Source organism: Peromyscus maniculatus, chromosome 23, assembly GCF_049852395.1.
Source record: "Peromyscus maniculatus bairdii isolate BWxNUB_F1_BW_parent chromosome 23, HU_Pman_BW_mat_3.1, whole genome shotgun sequence".
In the NCBI taxonomy this organism is placed as follows: domain Eukaryota; kingdom Metazoa; phylum Chordata; class Mammalia; order Rodentia; family Cricetidae; genus Peromyscus; species Peromyscus maniculatus.
This window is the reverse complement of record NC_134874.1, coordinates 40,238,418-40,260,944: the sequence shown is the minus strand read 5'-3', so window position 1 is coordinate 40,260,944 and position 22,527 is coordinate 40,238,418. Positions and strand designations below refer to the sequence as shown.

General features: G+C 38.5%; 1 protein-coding gene across 1 annotated transcript in view; it reads right to left on the bottom strand.

The window, feature by feature from the left end:
• The window catches only part of LOC107400566 (cytochrome P450 3A13-like), an 85,821-nt gene that overhangs the window by 59,171 nt on the left and 4,123 nt on the right, over positions 1-22,527 (bottom strand). Inside the window, exons 3-7 of the mRNA XM_076560632.1 lie at positions 18,373-18,503; positions 9,785-9,932; positions 9,607-9,691; positions 6,739-7,062; positions 5,000-5,093 (exon numbers count right to left, since the gene is read on the bottom strand). Coding sequence (XP_076416747.1) covers positions 5,000-5,093; positions 6,739-6,809 — 165 coding nt within the window. The 5' untranslated portion in view covers positions 6,810-7,062; positions 9,607-9,691; positions 9,785-9,932; positions 18,373-18,503. The remainder of the gene's footprint in view (positions 1-4,999; positions 5,094-6,738; positions 7,063-9,606; positions 9,692-9,784; positions 9,933-18,372; positions 18,504-22,527) is intronic.

The window sequence follows — 22,527 nt, the reverse complement described above, 5'->3', positions numbered from 1 at the left end:
GAGAGACAGAACAAGCCACAGCTATCTCCCCTTGCCAATTCCTCAGCTGGTCCTGTTTCCTCAGACTGGAAGCTTCTGTATCCTCATCCGGAATGAATCTCAGCTGAACTGTGCTGCTCGAAAGCCTGAAGCTTAACCAGCCACATGCTTAACCAGCCAAATGCTGAACCAGCCAAACGCTTCTAGTTTCTGGTCCTCACGCCTTATATATCTTTCTTCTTCCTACCACCACTCCCTGGGATTAAAGGCTGGCTTTCTGGGATTAAAGGTGTGTGTCACCATGCTTGGCTATTTCCAATGTGGCCTTGAACTCACAGAGATCCAGAGGGATTTCTATCTCTGGAATGCTAGGATTAAAGGTGTGAGTGCCACCATTTTCTAGCCTTTGTATTTAGTGGCTGTCTGTTCTCTGACCCCAGATAAATTTATTAGAGTACACAATATTTTGGGGAACACAATACCACCACAGGTAAGCACTGGATTACTCACTGCCAGTGAACATTTTCTATAGCTGTGTGGTGATATTATGTTCCCCAAAATATTGTGTGCCCTAATAAACTTATCTGGGGTCAGAGAACAGAACAGCCACTAGATACAGAGGCCAGAAAATGGTGAAACTCACATCTTTAATCCCAGCATTCTAAAGGCAGGGATCCATATGGATCTCTGTGAGTTTAAAGCCACACTGGTAACAGCCAGGAATGATGGCTCACAGCTTTAATCCTAGGAAGTGAGCCTTTAGTCCCAGGAACTGATGTCAGAAAGCAGAAAGGTATATAAGGCGTGAGGACCAGGAACTAGAGCTGGTTAAGCTTTTAGGCTTTGAGCAGCACAGTTCAGCTAAGATCCATTTGACTGAGGACTCAGAAGCTTCCTGTCTGAGGAAACAGGATCAGCTGAGGAATTGGCAAGGTGAGGTTGCTGTGGTTTTTTTTTTTTTCTGTTTCTCTGATCTTTCAGCATTCACCCCAATACCGGGCTTCAAGTTTGATTTTATTAATAAGACCTGTTAAGATTCCTGCTACATAGCTGAACCTCCAAAAGTGTTTTAAAATAGCAGTTGGTGCTCCAGCACAGAATTCTGATGCCTTTAATCAATTTTGTGCTACATTACTTATTATACGTAAAACTGGCCTCTCTTATATTCACACAAGGGTCTCCTATATTTTTGCTTGAAAAAATGAAAAGTGGGAGTATATATACTTTTTTACTTCTACAAATCTTCTTAATAGTACTTTAATTTAATATGTTTTGAAAAGAGAACAAGGATTAATTGGAGCCGGACATTTTTGATTCGACATGCTCCAGAAGGAGAGATCTTGTGAAAAGTTCCTCCTATAGGGGAATGCTGTGATCCTGACCTTGTGCTCATGTAGAGGAGAGGATGTGTGTATTTTCCTACAAGATCACACTGGCTCCCAAAACACCTTGTCCCACATTTCCAGGCTATGAAGGCATCTGCAGTATTACAGGTGACAGAAGCTAAGGATGCAGATGATGATGAGTTTGAAGGCAGCATGCAGTTCAGTACACCACTTGCAATCCACTTGGCAGGGCCCACTCCCAACCTGGGGACAGATTAAATGTCTCACAGCAGAAGGAATTTCAGTGGTCAAGGAGACATGGAAGCCTGTTATTCACACTCTATTTATTTTAGCAATTCTGGCATTATTCTCTGCCACATGTGGAAAGTATAGAACTCTACCTGGCCTGCAATAGCTTACAATCACTTTGGCTTGTCGATTCACATGGAGAAGATCTGCCTACTAGTGTATTTACTAATGATATGCTTGTTTACTTTGCAATGCTGATGTTTTACATGTGGTGCTTGGTAGTACTCAATTTAACATATTGGTATATCATAAATTATTCCTATTAGTTTGTCATTGGTGGGACAGTATGACTATGTTATTCTCATGTGACTGACTGCTCAAGGGTCCACATGGAATGAAAGATCTGCTTAACCAACTCATTCATCCTTCTGATCACCCATCAGTTGCTCCATTGGATGGGCATATCCAAGAATTCAGGGATTTTCCTGTGCCCTGTTGCAGAATGAAACTCTCCTTGAATGGCTTGCTCCATGATTCTAAAGTACTTCTTGGCTCTGAATGGATGATCTGAGGTGCTGGTTGTCTTGTCTTAGTGGTGCCCACCTGGTCTGGATGAATATAAATCCTAAAATCCACTCATTGGTTTATGCTATCTTTAGAGGAAAACAACATTAGGTTTTGAGCCACCGTCCCGGATAATGGGGTGACATATGTGATATTTTGAGAAGATGACCAACCATGGCATATTATTTTATATTTGACCACACTTATTGTGTTAAAACTTCATATATGTAACTCACTCAGAGTCCCTCTATTAAAGAAATGGGAGTACACTTCTAAATTGCATGTGTTACTTGTATCCTCTCTAGTTGAATAGATAGATATCTTTGTTCCTGGAGCCTTCTTTTACTTTAACAGTCTTGGTTTGCTGTGGTTCCTGTGCAACCTAATGATACTTAAACACAAAGACTTTGACAACACATTCTCTTTGAACTATATCAGGATTTTACTAAAAATATATTTCTGGATTTATTTTAACTATAATTATTGTGGGACTCACAGCTCTCCACTCAGAGGCTGCTTCCAAAGTGGTCCTGGCCCAACAAGTGCAAACTGAGCATTTTGTTAGATTCCTTATAATACTTCTGTAGCTTAGATAAACATAAATAAAAAATAAAACCACAACTAGAAGCTAAGTTAAATGCTCTGAAAGTTTTTATATTGAGCCTGGGAGATACAGTTAAAGCAATATAATGTTAATTATCTTTACAGTGTCCTGCTGGATTTAGATACATTTGTGTTGTTCCTTTAAATTATGATGAATGTGAATGGAAATGGGAGAGAATTAAAAATCATTATCATGTAATATGACAACATCAGAATGTTATTTTAGATTCTGTAACCCTCAAGGAAATAGTTACTGGCATGTGCCATGCTTATTACACATTCATTTCCCCTTTGGATCCAGCCAAAATTTATTACACAAACTGCCAGATGTAATCTCCTTAACACTGTTAAACATTTGTTCACTATTATCCTCAGATTACTTATGTTGATAATTAATCTTATAATATTAGGAGTCATTTTCTGGTTTAAAGCATATTTTAGGCTATTAAATATTTAGACACAAATGACTCATCTGGCCCAAAAAGCAAAAAAAAAAAAAAAAAAAAAAAACCAGACTAACTCAAAGTTTTCTCACACACCATTGTTAAAGACCAAAAGGTATGACAGTTCTGTGACGTTCCAGAAAAGATTTGACAAGTTCCTCTCTGGGTCTGGGATTAGGATTCTAAGAAGTTTTGGTTGTAGGTTATGGGGATCCTAATCGTTTCCCTGGGTTGTGGTTATCAGTCATAAGGCAGCTGTGTCTGAGGTATCCTGGGTTCTCTTTGCCACCATTGTCTGACTTAGCTCTCAGCTGACCTTGGCCATTTCCTCACGCAAATAGTAAGTAGGTAAGGACCTATGCTGATTAATAAACTTCATTGGTGTAAGTCATCAGGTATCTGTCTTTTTTATTTCTTTCCCTTGGTCCTCCATCACAAAACCTCACCTTTTGTGACTCTTATTCCTTCAGCTTTGGGTCATCATAGTATAACCGTATAACCACATCCCTATTGGTACCTAGTCACCTATAAATAAGATATCATGTTGTACCCAAGCACTAAGATTAATCTGTGGCCAAAATCTGAACAGCTAATTTGAGACTAATTTTATCTACAGGAGACACTATTTGAAAGAAACTAACAAACTAAAACCCAAGAAGTGTATTTCAAAGACTACATAAAAAAGAGATCATCCAAAAATGATAAGGAAGTTATTCTTTTTCAATTGGGAGCAAAGTATGGTATTCTTAGGAACTTATGCAACAGAATCCTTGGTTTTGAATAATTATGATCTAATAAGTAAACCTTGAGAATTCAGAGAAGCAAATCTTGCAAGAGTGCAGTCTTCATGTAGGCACTGATTCTGGTCATGAGCTCAGGAAGGACAGGCCAAGTGTCCAAACTTTAGAAAGCATTCAGAAAGGCCCTGTGTAATTTCTTAGTCCCTATTATATAGGTACCTATATATGTATATATATGCAATTATAAATAAATATATATGTATATATTTATATTATATTTCACACACCACATGTATATTTTTACAGTTTTGTCAACTCAAGCTTTTATCAGTGATTTTGTATAAATAATTCTGCTTCTGTTTCAAGAAAGAAAACTCACAGTCTGGTTAAATATCTGAGGTTTATAGGCAACATAACCTAGTCTCGCATATACCTGCTCTTCAGACTCATGCATAGGGTTGTACCTTGAAGTGAAAAAAAGTAAAGGCAAACCTTCTTGTAAGTGGCAAAAGCTTGGCTAGAGCCTTGGAAGTAATAATGGAATTAAACAGTTCAATTGAGGATTCAAGTATGTGCATAGTCCCCAAAAATAACTATCTGCTTCCTGAAAGGCATGTTCCAGAGATACACAGCAAGGAGTGTAAATATTATTATTGAACTTAGATTTGAATAAATCACTCATATTGATGAGGTGCTACTCAGTGGCCTTACATGTACTTTTTAAATATTGATTAAGAATAGTTATACTTTTCTGGAATCTGTACTGAAAAGGAAACAAAATCTTTGATGCTCTCAAAGTCTGAACATCAGCATTTTAGCTTCAGGTCCTAGTGTGCTAATAGCCAGGATCTTCACCTGACCTGACACAAACCTGAAGTCATACCCGACCTGCTGAAAACCTGAGGTCACAAACACATTTTAGCAAAACCCAAGGGTAACCTGGCAATGATGTGGGTGTGACTAACACAATTCTACCAATTAAAAGCCTTACAATTGATTCCAATGTCCATTAGAAGGGATCAAATGACATGGGATTTAATATTTTTGTAAGTGACACTGTCACAAGAAGCAAAGTAGGGAACCTAGTATCACTCACCATCTTATAGTTAAGCATTGTCCCCACAAAAGGCAGAGGCTTTGGGCCAGGAATCCCCAGCTTCTTAAAAAGTCCATGAGAAGAGGTCCCATAGCTAAAACATGGATGAAAAAGCCAGTCAGATCATGAGCTTGTTAACCATACATGTAAATACTCATAATCATACACACACATAAACAAACATATTCCCACATGTCATAGAAAAATATACATATTTATGTATACATACATACACTAACTCATGTATATTATTGCTTCAATTTGTATTATATGAGTTATTATATGAGTAGATACGCATGTATATGTGAGTATATATGATATATGTAAGTGATTTTATATATATATATATTGAGAATTACCAGAAATTATTCAGTGAAGTAACAAATGACAAGGGGGCAGAATATAACATAAAAATTCATAGAACTAACCCCTTCATATAAACTTACTATAAACTTTTAGGTTAACACTTGATGGTCCCAGTCTTAGAGTTAATATGTAATAATACTTTATAAACTTGAGTTTGAATGTTGCTGAAGGACTCACTAGACTTAGGAAGTCATCATACATTATCATCATGAGTAACCTGCAATGCAAAATCCACATGTTCCATCCTCAACATTAAGTAAGCAGTGAACAGTGAGGTTGCTCAGAGTGGGAGGACAGCCCACCAGCAGAGCCCCATGACAAGACTCTGACCTTTCCTGTCCCTCAGACTAAAAAGTGTACAGAGCTTCCCAGGTGCAGTTTTTGGTCTGGGGAGATCACTCATCAGGTCAGAGCATTTTCTGCTCTTGCAGATGACCCAGGTTTCATTCCTAGCCCCCACATGACAGCTAACAACAGTTTATAATTCCAGTCTCGGAGATTCCAATAACTTGTTTTAATTTACATGGACATCAGGCATACATGTGATACATATGTTCATGCAAAACATTCATGGGGCAATATAAAAATATATTTTTAAGATACCAATTTTGGGAGTCCTCAGTTCAGGTGTGGGGTTTTGATGCTGCATTTGCCTTTGAACCATTCATGCTCCTGCAAGTAACCTTTCAAACACATTGCTGTATTAACTTTATAAACTCATGTCTCTTCAGGATAGACTTTGGAGGAATGGCTATATTGGTTTGTCAATTCTGCTCTACTGAGGTCAAAGGATATTTGCTCCCATCTCTCCCAGGAAATACAAAGTGCTCAATGAGTTATCCAAATGAACTCATGAGGCCATGAACTACAGAAAGCATAATCTCTCCATTCTGTTTCTTCCTAGACCCTAGGTGACACAAAGGCAGCTTTCTGTACTTAGATGATCAGCCACAGGCACTTAGATTACTGTCAGTAATCCAATAAAATCTCGACAACACTCTCTGGACAGACAGGCCTGAGTCTCAGTAAAATCTCAGGTATCGTTTCCCTCATTGTGGGTTCAATATTCTGCACACATTCCTATCCCAATGTGACAAACTAATGACAGAAAAAAAACAAGAGAAACAGCAGACTGTAATCATTTTAAGCCCGTGCCTGATTGTCTCCAGTTGTTGGATTTTGGGAATTACTTGAAGACACTTGGCTGAAAAGCACAGTGAATTCAATTATTTAGGTTACAGGAGAAATGTGTTCAGCTGTGGGAGTATGAATTTCCATTGGATTATACTTTTTGATTTTCTGACAGGGAAAAGGGGCTTGAGAATTATTTACCACTAAGCCCACAAAAGAGAGACATCTAATCAATTACTTACAGGTAGAGGAGCACCAGGATGGTAGCCAGCAGTGCCCATGTTTCTGCAGAAAAGTTTGGAATCAGGTCCATTGCTCTTTTCCTTCAAGAAATCTCTCTTTTCCTGGTAGGTGAGGACCTGAATTCTTCTTCTGAGTTCAAGTGTGAATCTATGAAGACACTGTGCAGTATTTATGTGCTAGGAAAGGGGGTGGAGCCACTAGTGCCAGTACAAAGATCAACAATGTATCTTCCATGGGTATGGAGAACATGGGTGACATCTTCAGTTGACAGTTCATAACAGTTCATGTTAACACACATTTTGACTTCTTTTTAGTTCTTTTCCCTAGGAAATTAATTAGTAACTAAACAAATGTTCTTGGTAAGACAAGAGGTCATAGATATTTGTCAGAAATGCAACAGAGTGATTGACATTAAATGTCCTCTGATGTTTACAGGACTCTCTATATTGCAAAACACATTTAATCTTTGCACACCAGGTCCTTTTATAAATATTTACACATGCATATTTCTCTCTGTGGAACACTGTTTTTACCCTAGAAGGTGAATGATCACATTTAATTAAAAAAATTGACAAAAAATAAATAAATCACATCATCCCCAGATAAACTAAAATTTCCCATATATTTCCTTTATTGACACTTTTGCAGCATTCATGGTTTCTGTATATATTTCCCTTATACTTTGTTATTATTAATGGGCATTGCTCACTATTATTTTCCTATTCCCTGTATCAGTTAAATGTGTTTATATACACCCACAGACACCAAGACGTGTTAGTATTATAAACCAAGCCTGAATTCTTTACTTCTTGCCCTGGGCCTTCCCTCTCTCTGTAGCATTTGGTGGTCTATTGGTCATCTGTTCCTGTGAATCTATGTATCCATACTGCTTCTTTTTGTGTCCCTAACAGAGGACATAGCTCTGTATTTATTGGACAGTACAGAAAGAATGGCATAGACAATGGATGAGGTATTCTTTACAGAAATTTTCAACAGAGTTTTATCGAGGGAGGAAATAATTTACTGACCCCAACAAACACTGAAACACTCAGAATACCAAAATAGTATGGCAAGCATACACTACCATGCTGTATCTGTATGTTAATTGCAAAATTAATATTGCATATTTATTTATAGATTTGCTTCCAACCTATGGGCTGCTTTTAGCAAATGATTACCGTAACATACCCATGCATTTACTCTGAGTTAGGGTCATGGAAGAATATATAATTTACGATTAAAGTTGTGCATTAGCTTAGGTTGTAAAAGCTTATTACATGGTCAATCAAAGATAGTGAAGTTGTTTGTGACATTGTTGTCCTAAAGGCAGATTAAGCAAAAACAGAATATATAGTAGGGTGTCAGCATACATATTAAGGGATGTCAAGGTACATTATTAAATTAGCTATCAAGTACAGAAAAAGTTCAATCTCTATGAAGGTAAGAGACCATAAGACTGTAAATTATCTAATATTGTCTCAATACATAGTATGGTGATATTTTATTTGTACTGAAATGTGATTTTAATTTTATGTTAATAAATAAAGTTGCTCTGGGGTCAGAGCTATTAGAGCCATAGCAAGAGCATTGTGCTTAGAAGAGCTAGGTAGATTTCTGTGTGTTCAGGGATACAGCCAGTATTGGAGACATATGCCTTTAAGACCTGGAGGGCAGTACTTACAGGCAGTGACGAGGCAGTCATGTGGTTGGGTTACCAACCAATGAGAAGGCAGAACAGAAAGACTATTTAAAGACAGACAAACAAGAAGAAGCTCTCTCTCAGGGAAGCTAGGAGCAATGCAGGAGGTAAGTTTCTACCTCTGAGCTCTGACCTCTCAGCTTTCTCTTTTACATTGGCTCTGTGTTTCTTATTTTAATAAGATGATTGGTTACATCTAAAACATAGAGCATATCAAATGGACATCCAAATTGGCTGGTTAATTTGTGTTGAAGAGGCTGTGTAGTTCACAAATGACTTCCTTATGGTTTACTAGAGGTTATGCTCTATGTGGATGACCTAATGGAGGGGCTCATGGACACTGCATGCATGCTTAGCCAATACCTGCTATATAAATATCTTTGACATCTATCTCTCTATAAAGGTTGACACTGTCTCTTGTGACCTGAACAACAATCTTGATAAGAGAGTTCCCACAAGTGAATTTTTAAGAAACACAAAGGAGAGGGTGGAGAGATGTCTCCATGGTTATGAAGTCTTGGTGCTCTCACAGAGGAGCCAGTTAGGTTCCCAGCACCTACATGGTGGCTATGTAGGTTTGCATAGGAATGGTCCCAAAAAACGTCATATAATTGGATGTTTGGTCATTAGGAAGTGTTACTACTTGAGAGGGATTAGGAGGTGTGACCTTGTTGGACATGGTTGTCACAGATGTAAACTTTGGTGTTTCAGAAGGCCAAGCCAGGCCCTGTGACTCTCTCTTCCTTATGTCTATAAACTAGGATGTAGAGCTCTCAGCTACCATGTCTGCTTGCATGCCTCCATGCTTCCCAGCAAGATGATAATGAACGAAACCTCTGAAACTGTAAACAGTTACTGATGAAATGCTTTCCTTTGTGAGTATTGCCTTGGTTGTTTTGTCTCTTCACAGTACTAGTACATTGATTATGACACTGACTCACAACCATCTGTAACACCAGGTGCAGTGGATTTGACAGTATGTACTGACCTCAATATGCACTGAGAAAAAAAGTGGTATACACATATACACGTAGACAACATGAAATAAAAATAAATCTTCTTTAGAAAATAAAAATAAGGTTATGTTTGTGAACATATTTCCTTTTTAACCTTTTGAACTGTCTTTTTTTCTTTTCACAGTAATCCACACACTACGTATTTTCTGTACCTGAACAAGTGAGGCATCTTCTAGTTTGGACTGTTGGAAAATAAGTGTGTACACACTCCTAATTTACGTTCATTGAAACTCTAATCTGTGGGATATAGAGAACACAATCAGTGTTTTCATTAAGTCCAGAGATTACCATAAACCATTTACCAAATCATCCCATTTTTTACCTACACACCTCTGAGTGTTGCAAGTCACTGGTTGTAGTAGGAGGATGTCTTCATGGTACAACATAGTCACTTCTTCATCTGCTTGTTTATTTTCATCTTTCAATCTTTTGTTGTTGTTGTGTTGGTGGTGGTGATGATGGTTTTGTTTTGTTTTTGCTATTAACAGGTAATGAAAAATATCTAGATTCATATTTTGTACATTAAAGTTTTTCCTCCAAGATTCATTAGATAAAATTCATAGTATTCCCCCAAAAGTGCCATTAACCATGCCTCTATGCATAGATTCAATACAAATGAAGTAATGTCATCTGGGATCTCCTGTGTAGTGTGTAGATTGTCTTGCAGAGGTTCCTTGTTCAGGTTTAGCCTCACATGGGGTGAGAAACATGCAGACATGTTCATGCAGTTTTTTTCTGAGAACATAACTAATGCACTTGAGAAATAATCAGAAATATGAAAGGAAACTGGAGGCAGTGCACTTGTCTGCCACCCAAGAACAAATGAAAATCTTAGAAACAGTCTGTAAGAAGAATAGACTTGGTAGCTCATGAAATCTTAATGCATGGCTGTGTTGTTTTATTGACTTTAACTTCTTAATCTGCTTATATGACTGTCTCTGGCATATAGACAGAGAAACTGAAGCTCAGTGATTAAAATCTGCTCCACAATAACCATAGATCATAGGAGATCATAACAGACTCTCACATATAAAGGTAACATGAAAGCAGGTTGAAATTCTCTTTAGTGCTCAAGTACATCAATATTCAACAACTGTCATTTTAAAGAGAGGATCATAATAAAAAATATTCAGATACAAGACTACAAACATTTATCTCTTGAATTCTTCTATCTCCCATAGCTTCATCCTTAACAATTTCTTATAGATTATCTAGAATGTAGGACCTGCTGTGTGACACTATTCTTGGGATGATGTGAACAAACGTCTACTCACCCCAGACAGTAAAGCAATGACAGACCAAAGTAAGAATACCACAGAAGTTCTGCTTGATGAACCAATGAGATTTTGGGGGAAGTAAAGACTCAAAGATAGATACATTCCCAAAGCAAACCTCAACATTTGTGGTGGCTCACAAAAACTGGAAACCTGGAGTGCAGAGCACAGATACCAGGCAGCTTGACAGGTTGGAGTGTATATTCTAGGCAGCTCCTCTGGTTTGTGAGTGTCTCTCTGAAGTTCGTACTGCTTATTTATGCTTGGTGAGGGAGGGGATAGTTAAATTTTTCTGTTTCAGGGACTTCTTGAAGATTTCAAGTTGTTTGCTTCCTGAAATTAGCAGGTTCCCTGCAGAAAGGAATGATTTTACCTCCTCTTATAGTAGTGGTTTTCAACCTTTCTATGAGCTAACCCTTTATTACACTTCCTCATGTTGTGGTGAACCACAACCATACAATTATTTTTGTTGATACTTTATAACTGCAGTTTTGGTACTTTTGTCAATCATAATGTAAATATGTGATAAGCAAGATATCTGATCGGTGGCTCCCACGTTAAGGTTGTTAAACCATCAAACAGGTTGTGACTCACATGTTCAGAACCACTGTCTTAGATCATCCTATGTCACAAAGCATTTAGTTACCTCATACCTGTCATATCATTATTGTACCAGTAGGCACTTTTTGTCTGACAGGTTGGGATTGTAGCATGCAGGCTCCAACACTGCATAAGATCACTGATGTCTCTTCTCCTGCAACAGCCTACAGCACCTTCTGGCAGAATGAAAGCTATGTGGGAAATAGAAAGTTTTCTGACTTCTCTATGGAAATGGACTCATTTTTTTTATTTGCAGAGGAAATTCCAATAGAGTATAGCAGACAGGATTCAGTGTTGTTCATTCTAATTTCTCTTATCCACGTCTACAGGGGAAGGGAAATTAATAGAGCAGTGATGAGGTGATAATTTGTGTAAACTAATAAAATTTGCCTGAATATCAGAGAACAAGAACAAACAAGAATTCATGAAAAGCCACTTGTCTATGGCCTTGCACTTCCCTACACAGGTCCCAGCAGCACAAGGCTAGCGGCTCCAGCCCACCTGGTCTAGATTCCTTACTCTGATGGCTAAGTTTCAGTTGCAGGGTCTCTGCAGCAAACTCCGCAGTCCCAGGCTCCAAACATGCCAGAATTAGGTGCTTTCACACATTCCCCTCTACAAAGAGCTGGCTCTCCTGTTTCTTCCTATTGGCTTTCTCTGGGACCCATCCTTGGGCTGCTGCCACACCATCATTTGAATCATCATTGTCAGCAGATTTGTTGTGTCAATTAAGATTTCTTAATGAGACGAATTAGTTAAAGCAAAGTCTTTCCCACATCAAAATTTAGCAACATTTTTACAATGGAGGAAGTTTTTTTCTGATTGATAACATGTTTTGATAATATGTTTGACATTCTGAAAATAGATCAATTAAATTAGAGAATAATTAATGTTGATGAGATTTATGTAATGTCAATTATAAATATTATTTTTTTGGTCGTTAAATTATTTTGGTTAATGTTAGTACCAAGATAAAAGTTTTAGAAAAACCTGTTAAAACGTATCATAGAAATATTCAGACCCAAACAGAAGAATTTAAAGGAGAACCAATCTCAGCATTGCCTTGTAACGTCACAGAACAACAGCCTAAGTCTTTCAAATAGCTAAATTCAGTGTATCCACTAATCTTACAGGAACTACCCAGTGACAGATATCCTCAAGGCTATGTAAGAGCCAGCTGGATTCCTGTGCCAATGTTACATTTGAGGAGATTCAAAGAAGCAATAGTCTTAAATGGCATCCACTCATCTTTCCTGAAGCAGATGTTAAACTTAAATAAGTAGAAAAAAAGACAAACAAAAGATGAAAGTAATCATAGATGGAATAAACAAAATATCCCAAGATAAAACCAGATTTAAACAACATCTATCTACACATCCAGCCCTTTAATATCAATTGATTCAATTTGCCTATAAAAGACACAAGCTAACAGAATGGATACAAAATCAGAATCCATCCTTCTGCTGCATGGCAATGGGCACATAGTCAGGCATGTATGGAATCAGTGGATATTAAACAACAATGACAAAACACGTGAAATGAGGAGGGAAAACTTATGGGGTATAATATAAGAACTGAAAGTGAGGGAATGGGGTGGGGATTTGTTCAAAAACTTTATATAGTTTTTGTTGAAAGGTGTATAAATCTTTTGTGGGTTTTGTTTGGTGTTTTCCTACCCCTCTCTTGCTTAACTTTCATTCATGTGTAGTTTATTCTTGCCTGTGACCTAATGGATGTGTTTACATTTCTCTTCAATGTGAAGGGTACATTCTAGAATCTTATAAAATTATACCTTGGTCAGTATGAATTGGTTTTTATGGAGTGTTCTCTTTTTGTTCTCTATTATGACAGAAGAATCTTATATTACCAAAAGACATTTAAAAAATTGTTCAACATCCTGAGTGGTCAATGAAATGCAAATCAAAACAACACTGAGATACCATCTTATGTCTGTCAGAAAGGCTACCAACAAAAAAAAAACTGATAACAGCATTTGAGGGAGAGGATGTGGAGCAAGGGGAACACTCCTCCACTGTTGGTGGGAAGTAATATTATATAGCCACTTTGGAAATGAGTAGGGTGGTTTCTCAGAAAATTGGGTGTCAATATAACTCAGCATCCAGCAATACTGCTCTTGGGCATAAAAGCTAGGAACAATCAATCATATCACAAGGACACATGCTCAACTATGTTCATAGCAGCATTGATAGTAATACTCAGAGCATGGAAACCACCAAGATGCCTCTCAACCAAAGAATGGATAAAGAAAATATGGCCCATATACACAATGGAATGATACTCAGCACAAAAAATTGGCATCTTGAGATTTGCAGACAATTGGATGGAACTAGAAAATATCTTTCCCAGTGAGGTAACCCAGACTCAGAATGACAAACATGGTATGTACTGAATCATAAGCAGATAATAAATGAAAGGCAAAGATAACCAGACTATAACCCATAGCTCCAGAGAGGCTGGCTAGCAAGGAGAACACCAAGAGTGACACATGGAACTCACTTGGAACAGAAAATAGATGAGATCACCATGAGTAGACTGGAAGTTGGGGGACACAATTGAGAGTAGGGGATGGAGGATGAGAACATAAGGGAGTGGGATGGTAAAGCTGAAATATCGATGGAGTGGAAGAGTAATGAAAAAGATACCATGATAGAGGGAGATATCATTGGGATAGGAAGAAACCAGGTGCTAGGCAAGTTCCCTGGAATCCACAAGAATGATTCCACCTTAGACTCCTAGCAGTAATGGAGAGGGTGCCTGAATTAACCTACTCTGGTAATCAGATTAGTGAGTATCCTAACTGTCATAAAGCCTTCAACCAGTAACTGATGGAAGAAAATCTAGAGATCCACAGCCAAACACCAAGCTGAGCTCCAAGAGTCCAGTTAAGGAGAGAGAAGAGGGATTCTATGAACAAGGGACATCAAGATCATGATGAGGAAACCTATATAGACAACCAAACCAAACTAGTGGGAACTCATGAGCTGTGGACCAATAGCTGTGGAGCCACCATGGGACTGGACTAGGCCCTCTGCATAGGCGAGATAGTTATGTAGCTTGATCTTCTTAAGAGTCCCATGGCAGTGGATTCAGGATCCATCCTTAGGGCATGAGCAGGCTTCTTAGAGCCCACTGCCTATGGTGGGACACCTTATACAACCTTGGAGCAGGAACTCAGCCTTAGACCTGCCTCAACTGAGTATACCAGGCTCTGCTGACTACCCATGGAGACTTTGCCATGGAGGAGTTGGGAATAGAAGGTGAGATGGAGAGAAGGCTAGGGGGTGGAAGGAGTGAGGGGCAGGGATCTGCAGGTGGTATGTAAAATGAACAGAGAATTTCTTAATAATTAAAAAATATGACTTCATGAGTGCTTTATTTATCCACATTGTGATGATGGCATGCTTCATCTTATACCATAGTCCCCAAGAGCTCAGGTGTGTAACTGCACTATCATGTCTGTTTCTCTGTAGTTGACTGCTCTCTCTGACTCTACAGTCCTTCTATGTCCTCTTTCTTGATGATCTTTGAGCCTTAGGAGTTTGTGGTCATATAAAAATGTAGAGTCCTAAATTACTGCCTATGCTCCAATACATGGTCTCATACCCATGGGCACATAGGCAGGTCTATGTACAATAAGAGTATATCAAACAACAACAACAAAACACATGAAATGATGAGGGAAGAATTATGGAGGTTATAGTAGAAGAACTGGAGGTGAGGGAGTATGGTGGGGTTTTGATCAAAACACTTTATATAGATTGAATGAACTTTAAACAAAAAATAAGAAAGTACAGTGGCTAGACATACAGTCAATGCTTAAGAGCGTATTCTGCTTTTGTAAATGGCTTGGCATTTGGTTCCTAATATATACATTAGGTGGCTTAGGACTGCTTTTAACTCTAGTTTCAGGGAGATTCATCACCTCTGGTATCTGTGAACACCTGGAACACCTGCATACATGTGCATTTACATACATATGAGCACATCAGAATAATTATATATATATATATAATTTTTATTTTACAATACTATTCAGATCTACATAACAGCTACAGATTCCCTTGTTCTCCCCCTTCCTGCCCACCTCCCCTTCCTCCCAGCCCACCCCCCCATTCCCACCTACTCCAGAGCACAACCTCCCCCGAGGACTGAGATCGACCTGATAGACTCAGTCCAGGCAGGTCCAGTTCCCTCCTCCCAGATTGGGCCAAGCGTCCCTGCATAAGTCCCAGGTTTCAAACAGTGTACTCATGCAATGAACCCAGGACCTGGTACCACTGCCTAGATGCCTCCCAAACAGATCAAGCCAATCAACTGTCTCACCTATTCAGAGGGCCTGATCCAAGGTTGGATAAAGCACAGGGACAAATAGCCAAATGAATGGAAATACATGAACTATGAACCAAAGAACAATTTTTAAAATAATAAAAATAATTTAAATTGAAAAGCTAAATAAAAGAGTTCCATACTTCACTCTGTGGGAAAAATAGTGCTTTTATTACTTTTCATTCTTACTTTAAGGTAGTAAATACAGACACATTGGAAGAAGCTTTTGCAAATGATGATTCCATAAAGCAAAGAAATGGGAAGAGTGCTTATAAATCTGAATTCTACCAAGAGAAAAACTTGCTTAATATCAGGGGTCAGAAGAGTAAATCTCTGACCTTTGCCAGTGATTCTTTTATCATCCCTGAATCGTCAACATAGAAACAAATTCTTCTCCAAGAGCTGCACATAGCCCACCTTGCTGTAAGAAGGTCCAACCCACATTTGTTTTGTAACACCACTTCAGCAACAGAAGGCAGCAAGGCTTGTAGGTGGGTAATAAAGTTTTCAAGCATTCCTATGTCTATATTGATGGCAGCTCATGGGTTATTATAATATTTGCCTTGTACCATTAAAGACGATATCCCAGAACCTGAAGTTGCCAGTCCAAGGCTTAGGTTGTCACCTAACATGAAGACTGTCATGGGCTCTCAGTTTAGTCAAGCCTGGTTCCCCTCTAGCTTTTGGGATATGTCTTTTTCTTGATGATAGATTGTTTTGGAACCAAGCATACCAATATGCAAAAGTCTTTGGTCTGACTCAATAACTGGCCATGGACACAGAGAGCAATCCCAGAGAAGCATGCCCACCAGCACACCCTCTAGGAGAAGGAGATATCTGTGGGAAGCAACTGAATTTTCTAATAATATAGTGGCTAGTTAGAGGCAGGGACAGTTCCATTTCTACAAGAGACAGTAGAGTGAGACTGCCCTCTCCTTTCTTCTGTCAACAGCACTGAGAAGGTTGGACAGATTCAGCATCATTTCTCATAGTAGGGGGACTTAGTGTCAGGCATAACCAACAGGAATGGGTGATGTTTTGTTTTGAAGCATTTAGGACTTGGTAGGAGCCTCTAGCAGTTTTAAGAGGGGGTTTGGCTGTGCAATGGTCTTAAAAGACATAGCATAGTGGGAAGGAGAGTTGCACTGAGGGCTGTAACAATCTGATAGCAGAGCTGGGATGGAATGGGACTAGTCAGCGTGTTCTCTGGGAGAGGGGCCAGTTCAGGTGGGGCCAGCACTCAGCTGGGTCCTATCTTTTGGGGATTCTTCCCTCCTTGGGTAGGGTAGGGATTAAAGCTATCAACCCAAGAGTGACTAGAGCCACTGCATCATACACAGACTCACATAGTATAGTGCCCCATATTTTACAGATATCCCAATCTGCTGTGGGATGTTCTGTATGGCAAATGTGTTGCTCTAATTGGTCACTAAATAAAACACTGATTGGCTAGTGGCTAGGCCGGAAGTATAGGCAGGACTAACAGAGAGGAGAAAAGAAAGAACAGGAAGGCAGAAAGACACACAACCAACCGCCACCAGGACAAGCAGCATGTGAAGATGCCAGTAAGCCATGAGCTACGTGGCAAGGTATAGATTTATGGAAATGTATTAATTTAAGCTATAAGAACAGTTAGCAAGAGGTCAGCCAAGGCCATACAGTTTGTAAGCAATATAAGTCTCTGTGTTTACTTGGTTGGGTCTGAGCAGCTATGGGACTGGTGGGTGACAAAGATTTGTCTTGACTGTGGACAAGGCAGGAAAACTCTATCTACACCAATCTTTTGCTTTTTACCTTGTATTCTGAAGGTTATTTTTATATTTTTCTCCCTACATAATCCTCCTATTCTAATCTACCCTTTGTCTCTCTATAACAATGTTATATTTCCCCTTCCTGGGGAGATCCTTTCTTCCATAATACATAGTAGGTGCCTAACCTTTGAGGCTATTAAGATTATAGCACTCATTTCAAAGACTTCACAGATCACATCCTAAAAAAAAAATTGGTCTTTTGTGGTCTGTGTTTCTTTACTCAGGGTGATTTACTCTTGTTTCATCTATTTACATGTAAATTTCATTTTTCTTAACTGTTGTATGATATTTCACTGTGTAAAAATACCATATTTTTGTTATCCACTCATCATTTGATGAACATCTAGGGTATTTCCAATTTCTGATATTTTGAATAGGTTAGCAAAGCACATAGATGAGCAAGTATCTCTGTCATATGATGTGGAGTCCTTTTGGTACAAGCTCACTGGTGGTATAGTGGGTTCTTAGAGTATATCAATTGGCAGCTTCCTCAGAGACCATCACACCGATTTCCATAGTCACACAAATTAGCACTCCCATTAGCAGTGGATAAATGTTCCTCTTTCCTCACATCCTCACCAGCATGTGCTGCTATTTGGTTTATTGATATTTGTCAATGTGACTGGTATAACGTGAAATCTCAAAATAGTTGAATTTGCATTTCCCCAGTGTTGAAAGATGTCATATACTTCATCAGATGTTTCTGAGCTATTTGTGTTTCATCTTTTGAGAACTTTCTGGTAACTTCTATAAGAAATTTTTAAAATTCGGTCATTCAGTTAAGAAAACTTCTAATATAACTCATCATTTTATGCAAGACCTCCTGGGCATAGCTACATGTCTTCTTTATTTGTCATACACAGTCCACCCTGAAACAGCTCATCACCTTGACCATTGGGATCCTCATTCCTTCCAGTTCATGTAATGTGGCACTCTATGCAGGGCTTGAGATTACTAGAAGTCATCAAGAATGAGTGTTACTGTGATAAATGTACAAAAAGTGTCAGTCTTGGGGACCTGTAAGAAAGAAAGGATGAAGGAATAGCTCAGAGTAAAACATGGGAGGAAAAGATTCTAAAAACCAATTTCTTTTCTTTCACATGTTTCATCGGCTTCTCCTTTGACATGTATCACTATGGTACTTAGATAAATTCTTTACTTTCATTAAAAAATATACCCTTGGTTCCCTGAATAATGTTCTGTAAATTTAAAGACATGGGAACATGTAGGTGGAAGTTTAAAGACAGAATATCACCTATGAGGACCACATGAGTTTACTATTTTGGGTTTGTGCTGTCAAATTTTATACATGACTAGTTATACCCACACCTTTAATATGATGTGTTTGTAATTCAACACCCCTGTACATCTAGCTAATATACTCCAAAACAAACTGGGGACACAAGATAAAAATAAAATTTCAAAAAATAGAGATATAAGGCCCTGAGGACCAGGAGGTAGCTTAATTTCTTGAATTACTTTCACTTCATGGTACCTCAGAGGATGAGAAGAAACTTCCTTTTTGCTGGTGCACTTATAAAATCACCTGAATTGGCTCCTACTTGTCTAATTGAGTCAAAAGCCCATCCTCCCCAGGATCCTCCTCATTTTGCTTTTAGCCTTCCTTCTTCTAGTTTTCAGAAACTCATGAAGAAAGAACAATAGGAGATGCTACTACATGGTATGGCCAAGAGCCCCAAATTGTGTCAACAATTTATAGCTCAAACCTTTCTCCCAGTTAGAAAAAAAAGTACCCTTTTCTCATGATTATGTATTACCTAGGTGATTTCAGCACCTACAGAAAATTTAATTACTCAGTAATTTCTCCTAAATCCATCATCACTTACAACAGACTCAACAGGAAATTTCATCAGAGAAATAGATTACACCTCCATTTTCTTATTTAGATCATATTACAGAAGGCAGTACCACTTGTTCACAAACATTTACATGTAGTTGCTAACATTCATTGATTTTCAAAAGATGTTAGGAGATACTAATTGACTTAGACCTTCCCTGAAACATACTACAAAAGATTTGACCCTCTATGTTTTGATATTAAGAGGAGATAATGACCCCTCTTCTAGAAAGCTTACTCCTGAGGGTCAAACATATTATAATTGTTATACTGAATCATCACTCATGTACAGTTGACAAGTATTGGCCCAAAGATTCTTCTAACTCCTATACTGTTAGGTACTCCTACATATACTTCTGGCAACCTAGGAGACCTATAGAATGGATTTTTCTGCCCACTGATGCTGGCTACACCTTGACTTCTTATTATGAAATCCTTGTTCAGCTTGTCTAGAAAACAGGTGTCCTCAAGCCCTTCAATTTATTGTGTGATAAACTGACATGATAGCTCACCCCTTCACCTCTTCATAACTTAATTCACTTTGGGTCTTCACTGACTCTTGACAGGTAGTTCTCTTTGACCTCATGGGCCAGCTTCGTACTTCATATCCTGCTGACCCTTTAATGCAAATATTTCAAAACTACTCTCTAGTTATCCCAACATTTGTATAATGTACACAATCCCAGAAAGAGATAATGTGTTCCTTGGTGAGAGCCTTTTTAGGTGCCTAATGTCATACATCAAGAAGTAATTCTTCATACATTGACTGCTTCAGCTAAGTCTTCTCAGAATGTAGATTATTTTTGCATTCCCTCAACCTCTCACCATTTACTCTGACAGTTTATATTTCATGTAAGCTGTTCAAATACTTCCTTGTGCTCTTATTAAACAGACTGGGGATGAAGAAATGTTTCACTTGTTTCAGCATGCCAAACAAAATTTAGAACCAGGAGGCTCCTTAATTTCTCCAATACTTTCAAGCTGTAGGTCTAGCTTCCCATTATTCTAATTAGAAAGTAGCTATTGACTCATGCAATTCACCATCAGCACTGTACTCTGCCTCAACCCCAATTACAGTTATCTAGAGATCAAGTATGACAAATTGTCTCATTGTCCTGCTTGTATAACATATCTGCCTTCTTGTTATGGTGTAAATCTCCAAGGTTTAACTACCTTATGGCAGAGAGAAATTATGGGCAATTCAAATTTTTAGCAGCCTCAAATATATTCATGTTAATATGACCTTTATTCTGGGTTCCTCCTCATGTCTATCCCATTAACTGGAAAAGTTGGCAAGCATTTGATTACTACTTTCCAGTGAACATTTTTTTATAGCTGGAACTCCAAAAATGTTTTAAAATAACAGTTAATGCTCCAGCATAGACTTCTGATACCTTTAAGAAATTTTGTGCTACATTATGTATTATACATAAAACTGGCTTCTATTGTATTTTTCAATGACAAGAAAACACACATGGATCTCTAAAGGTTTTGCTTGAAAACATAAAAAGTGGGAGTATACATACCTCCTTACTTCTACAAATCTTCTTAATTGTTCCTTAATTTAATATGTTTTGAGAATACAACAACAAAGATGAACTGGAGCAGAAATTTTTTGATTTGACATGCTCCAGAAAGAGAGATTTTGTGAAAATACCTGCTACAGGGGAATGGTGTAATCCTGACCTTGTGCTCATGAAGAGGAGAGAATGTTTGTATTTTCCTTCAGGGAGCTGTGGATCATATTGGGTCCCCAAACACCTTGTTCTGTATTCCCAGGTTATAAAGGCATCTGCCCTGGTACAGTTGACCAAAGCTAAGGATACAGATGGTGATGAATTTGAAGGCAGCATGCAGTGCAGTACACCACTTGCAGTCCACCTGGTAGGGCACACTCCCAACTTGGGGACAGATTAAATGTCTCACAGCAGAAGGAATTTGAGTGGTCAAGGAAACATGGAAGACTGTTATTCACACTCCATTTATTTTAGCAATTCTGGCATTACTCTCTGGCACACGTGGAAAGTGTGGAAGTCTACTGGGCCTGCATAGGTTACATTCCCTTTGGCTTGTCCAATCTGCCTACTAGAATGTTTACTAATAATATGCTTGTTTATTTTGCAATGCTGATGTTTCACATGTGGTGCCTGGCACTACTCACTTTAACGATATTAGTATATCATAAATCATTCTTATTTGTCACTGATGGAACACTATGACTATGTTCTTCTTTTGTGAGTGACTGACAAGGCCTATAGTTCAAGGGTCCACATGGTATCAAAGATGAAGCATCATCTACTCATTCATCATTTTGATTACCCATAGGTTACACCATTGGATTTTCCTGTGGCCTGCTTCATAATGGAATTCTCCTTGAGTGGCTTGCTCCATGATTCTAAAGTACTTCCTGCCACTGAATGGATAATCTGTGGTGCTGATTGTATTGTCTTAGTGGTGCCCACCTGGTCTGGATGAATATAAATCCTAAAATCTGCTCATTGGCCATTTCCTGTTTATACTATCCTTAGAGGAAAAGGATATTAGACTTTGAGCCACCATCCTGGAAAATGGGTTGACCAAAAGATTTTTAGAGAAGATGGCCAACCATGGTATATCATTTTATATTTGACCTCACTTATTGTGTTAAAACTCCATATATGTAACTGACTCTGAGTCCCCCTATTAAATAAAGGGGAGTACACTTCAAAATTGCAGTGTTATGGCCAGGCGGTGGTGGTGCACGTCTTTAATCCCAGCACACGGGAGGCAGAGGCAGGCGGATCTCTGTGAGTTCCAGGCCAGCCTGGACTACCAAGTGAGTCCCAGGAAAGGCACAAAGCTACACAGAGAAACCCTGTCTTGAAAAACCAAAAAAAAAAAAATTGCAGTGTTCCTTGTATCCTCACTAACTGTGTAGATGCCTTTGCTCATGGGAGCCTTCTTTTACTTTAACTGTCTTTCTTTGCTGTGGTTCCTGTGCAACCTAGTGATATTTTAACTTTGATTACTTTGGACAACACATTCTCTTTAAACTACATCAGGATTTTACTGAAAATATATTTCTGGATTTTATTTTAACTATAATTTTTGCAGGACTTACAGCTCTCAATACAGAGGCTGCTGTTTCACAATGACCCTTGCCCAACAAGAGCAAATTGCACATTTTCTTAATCAGATTCCTTA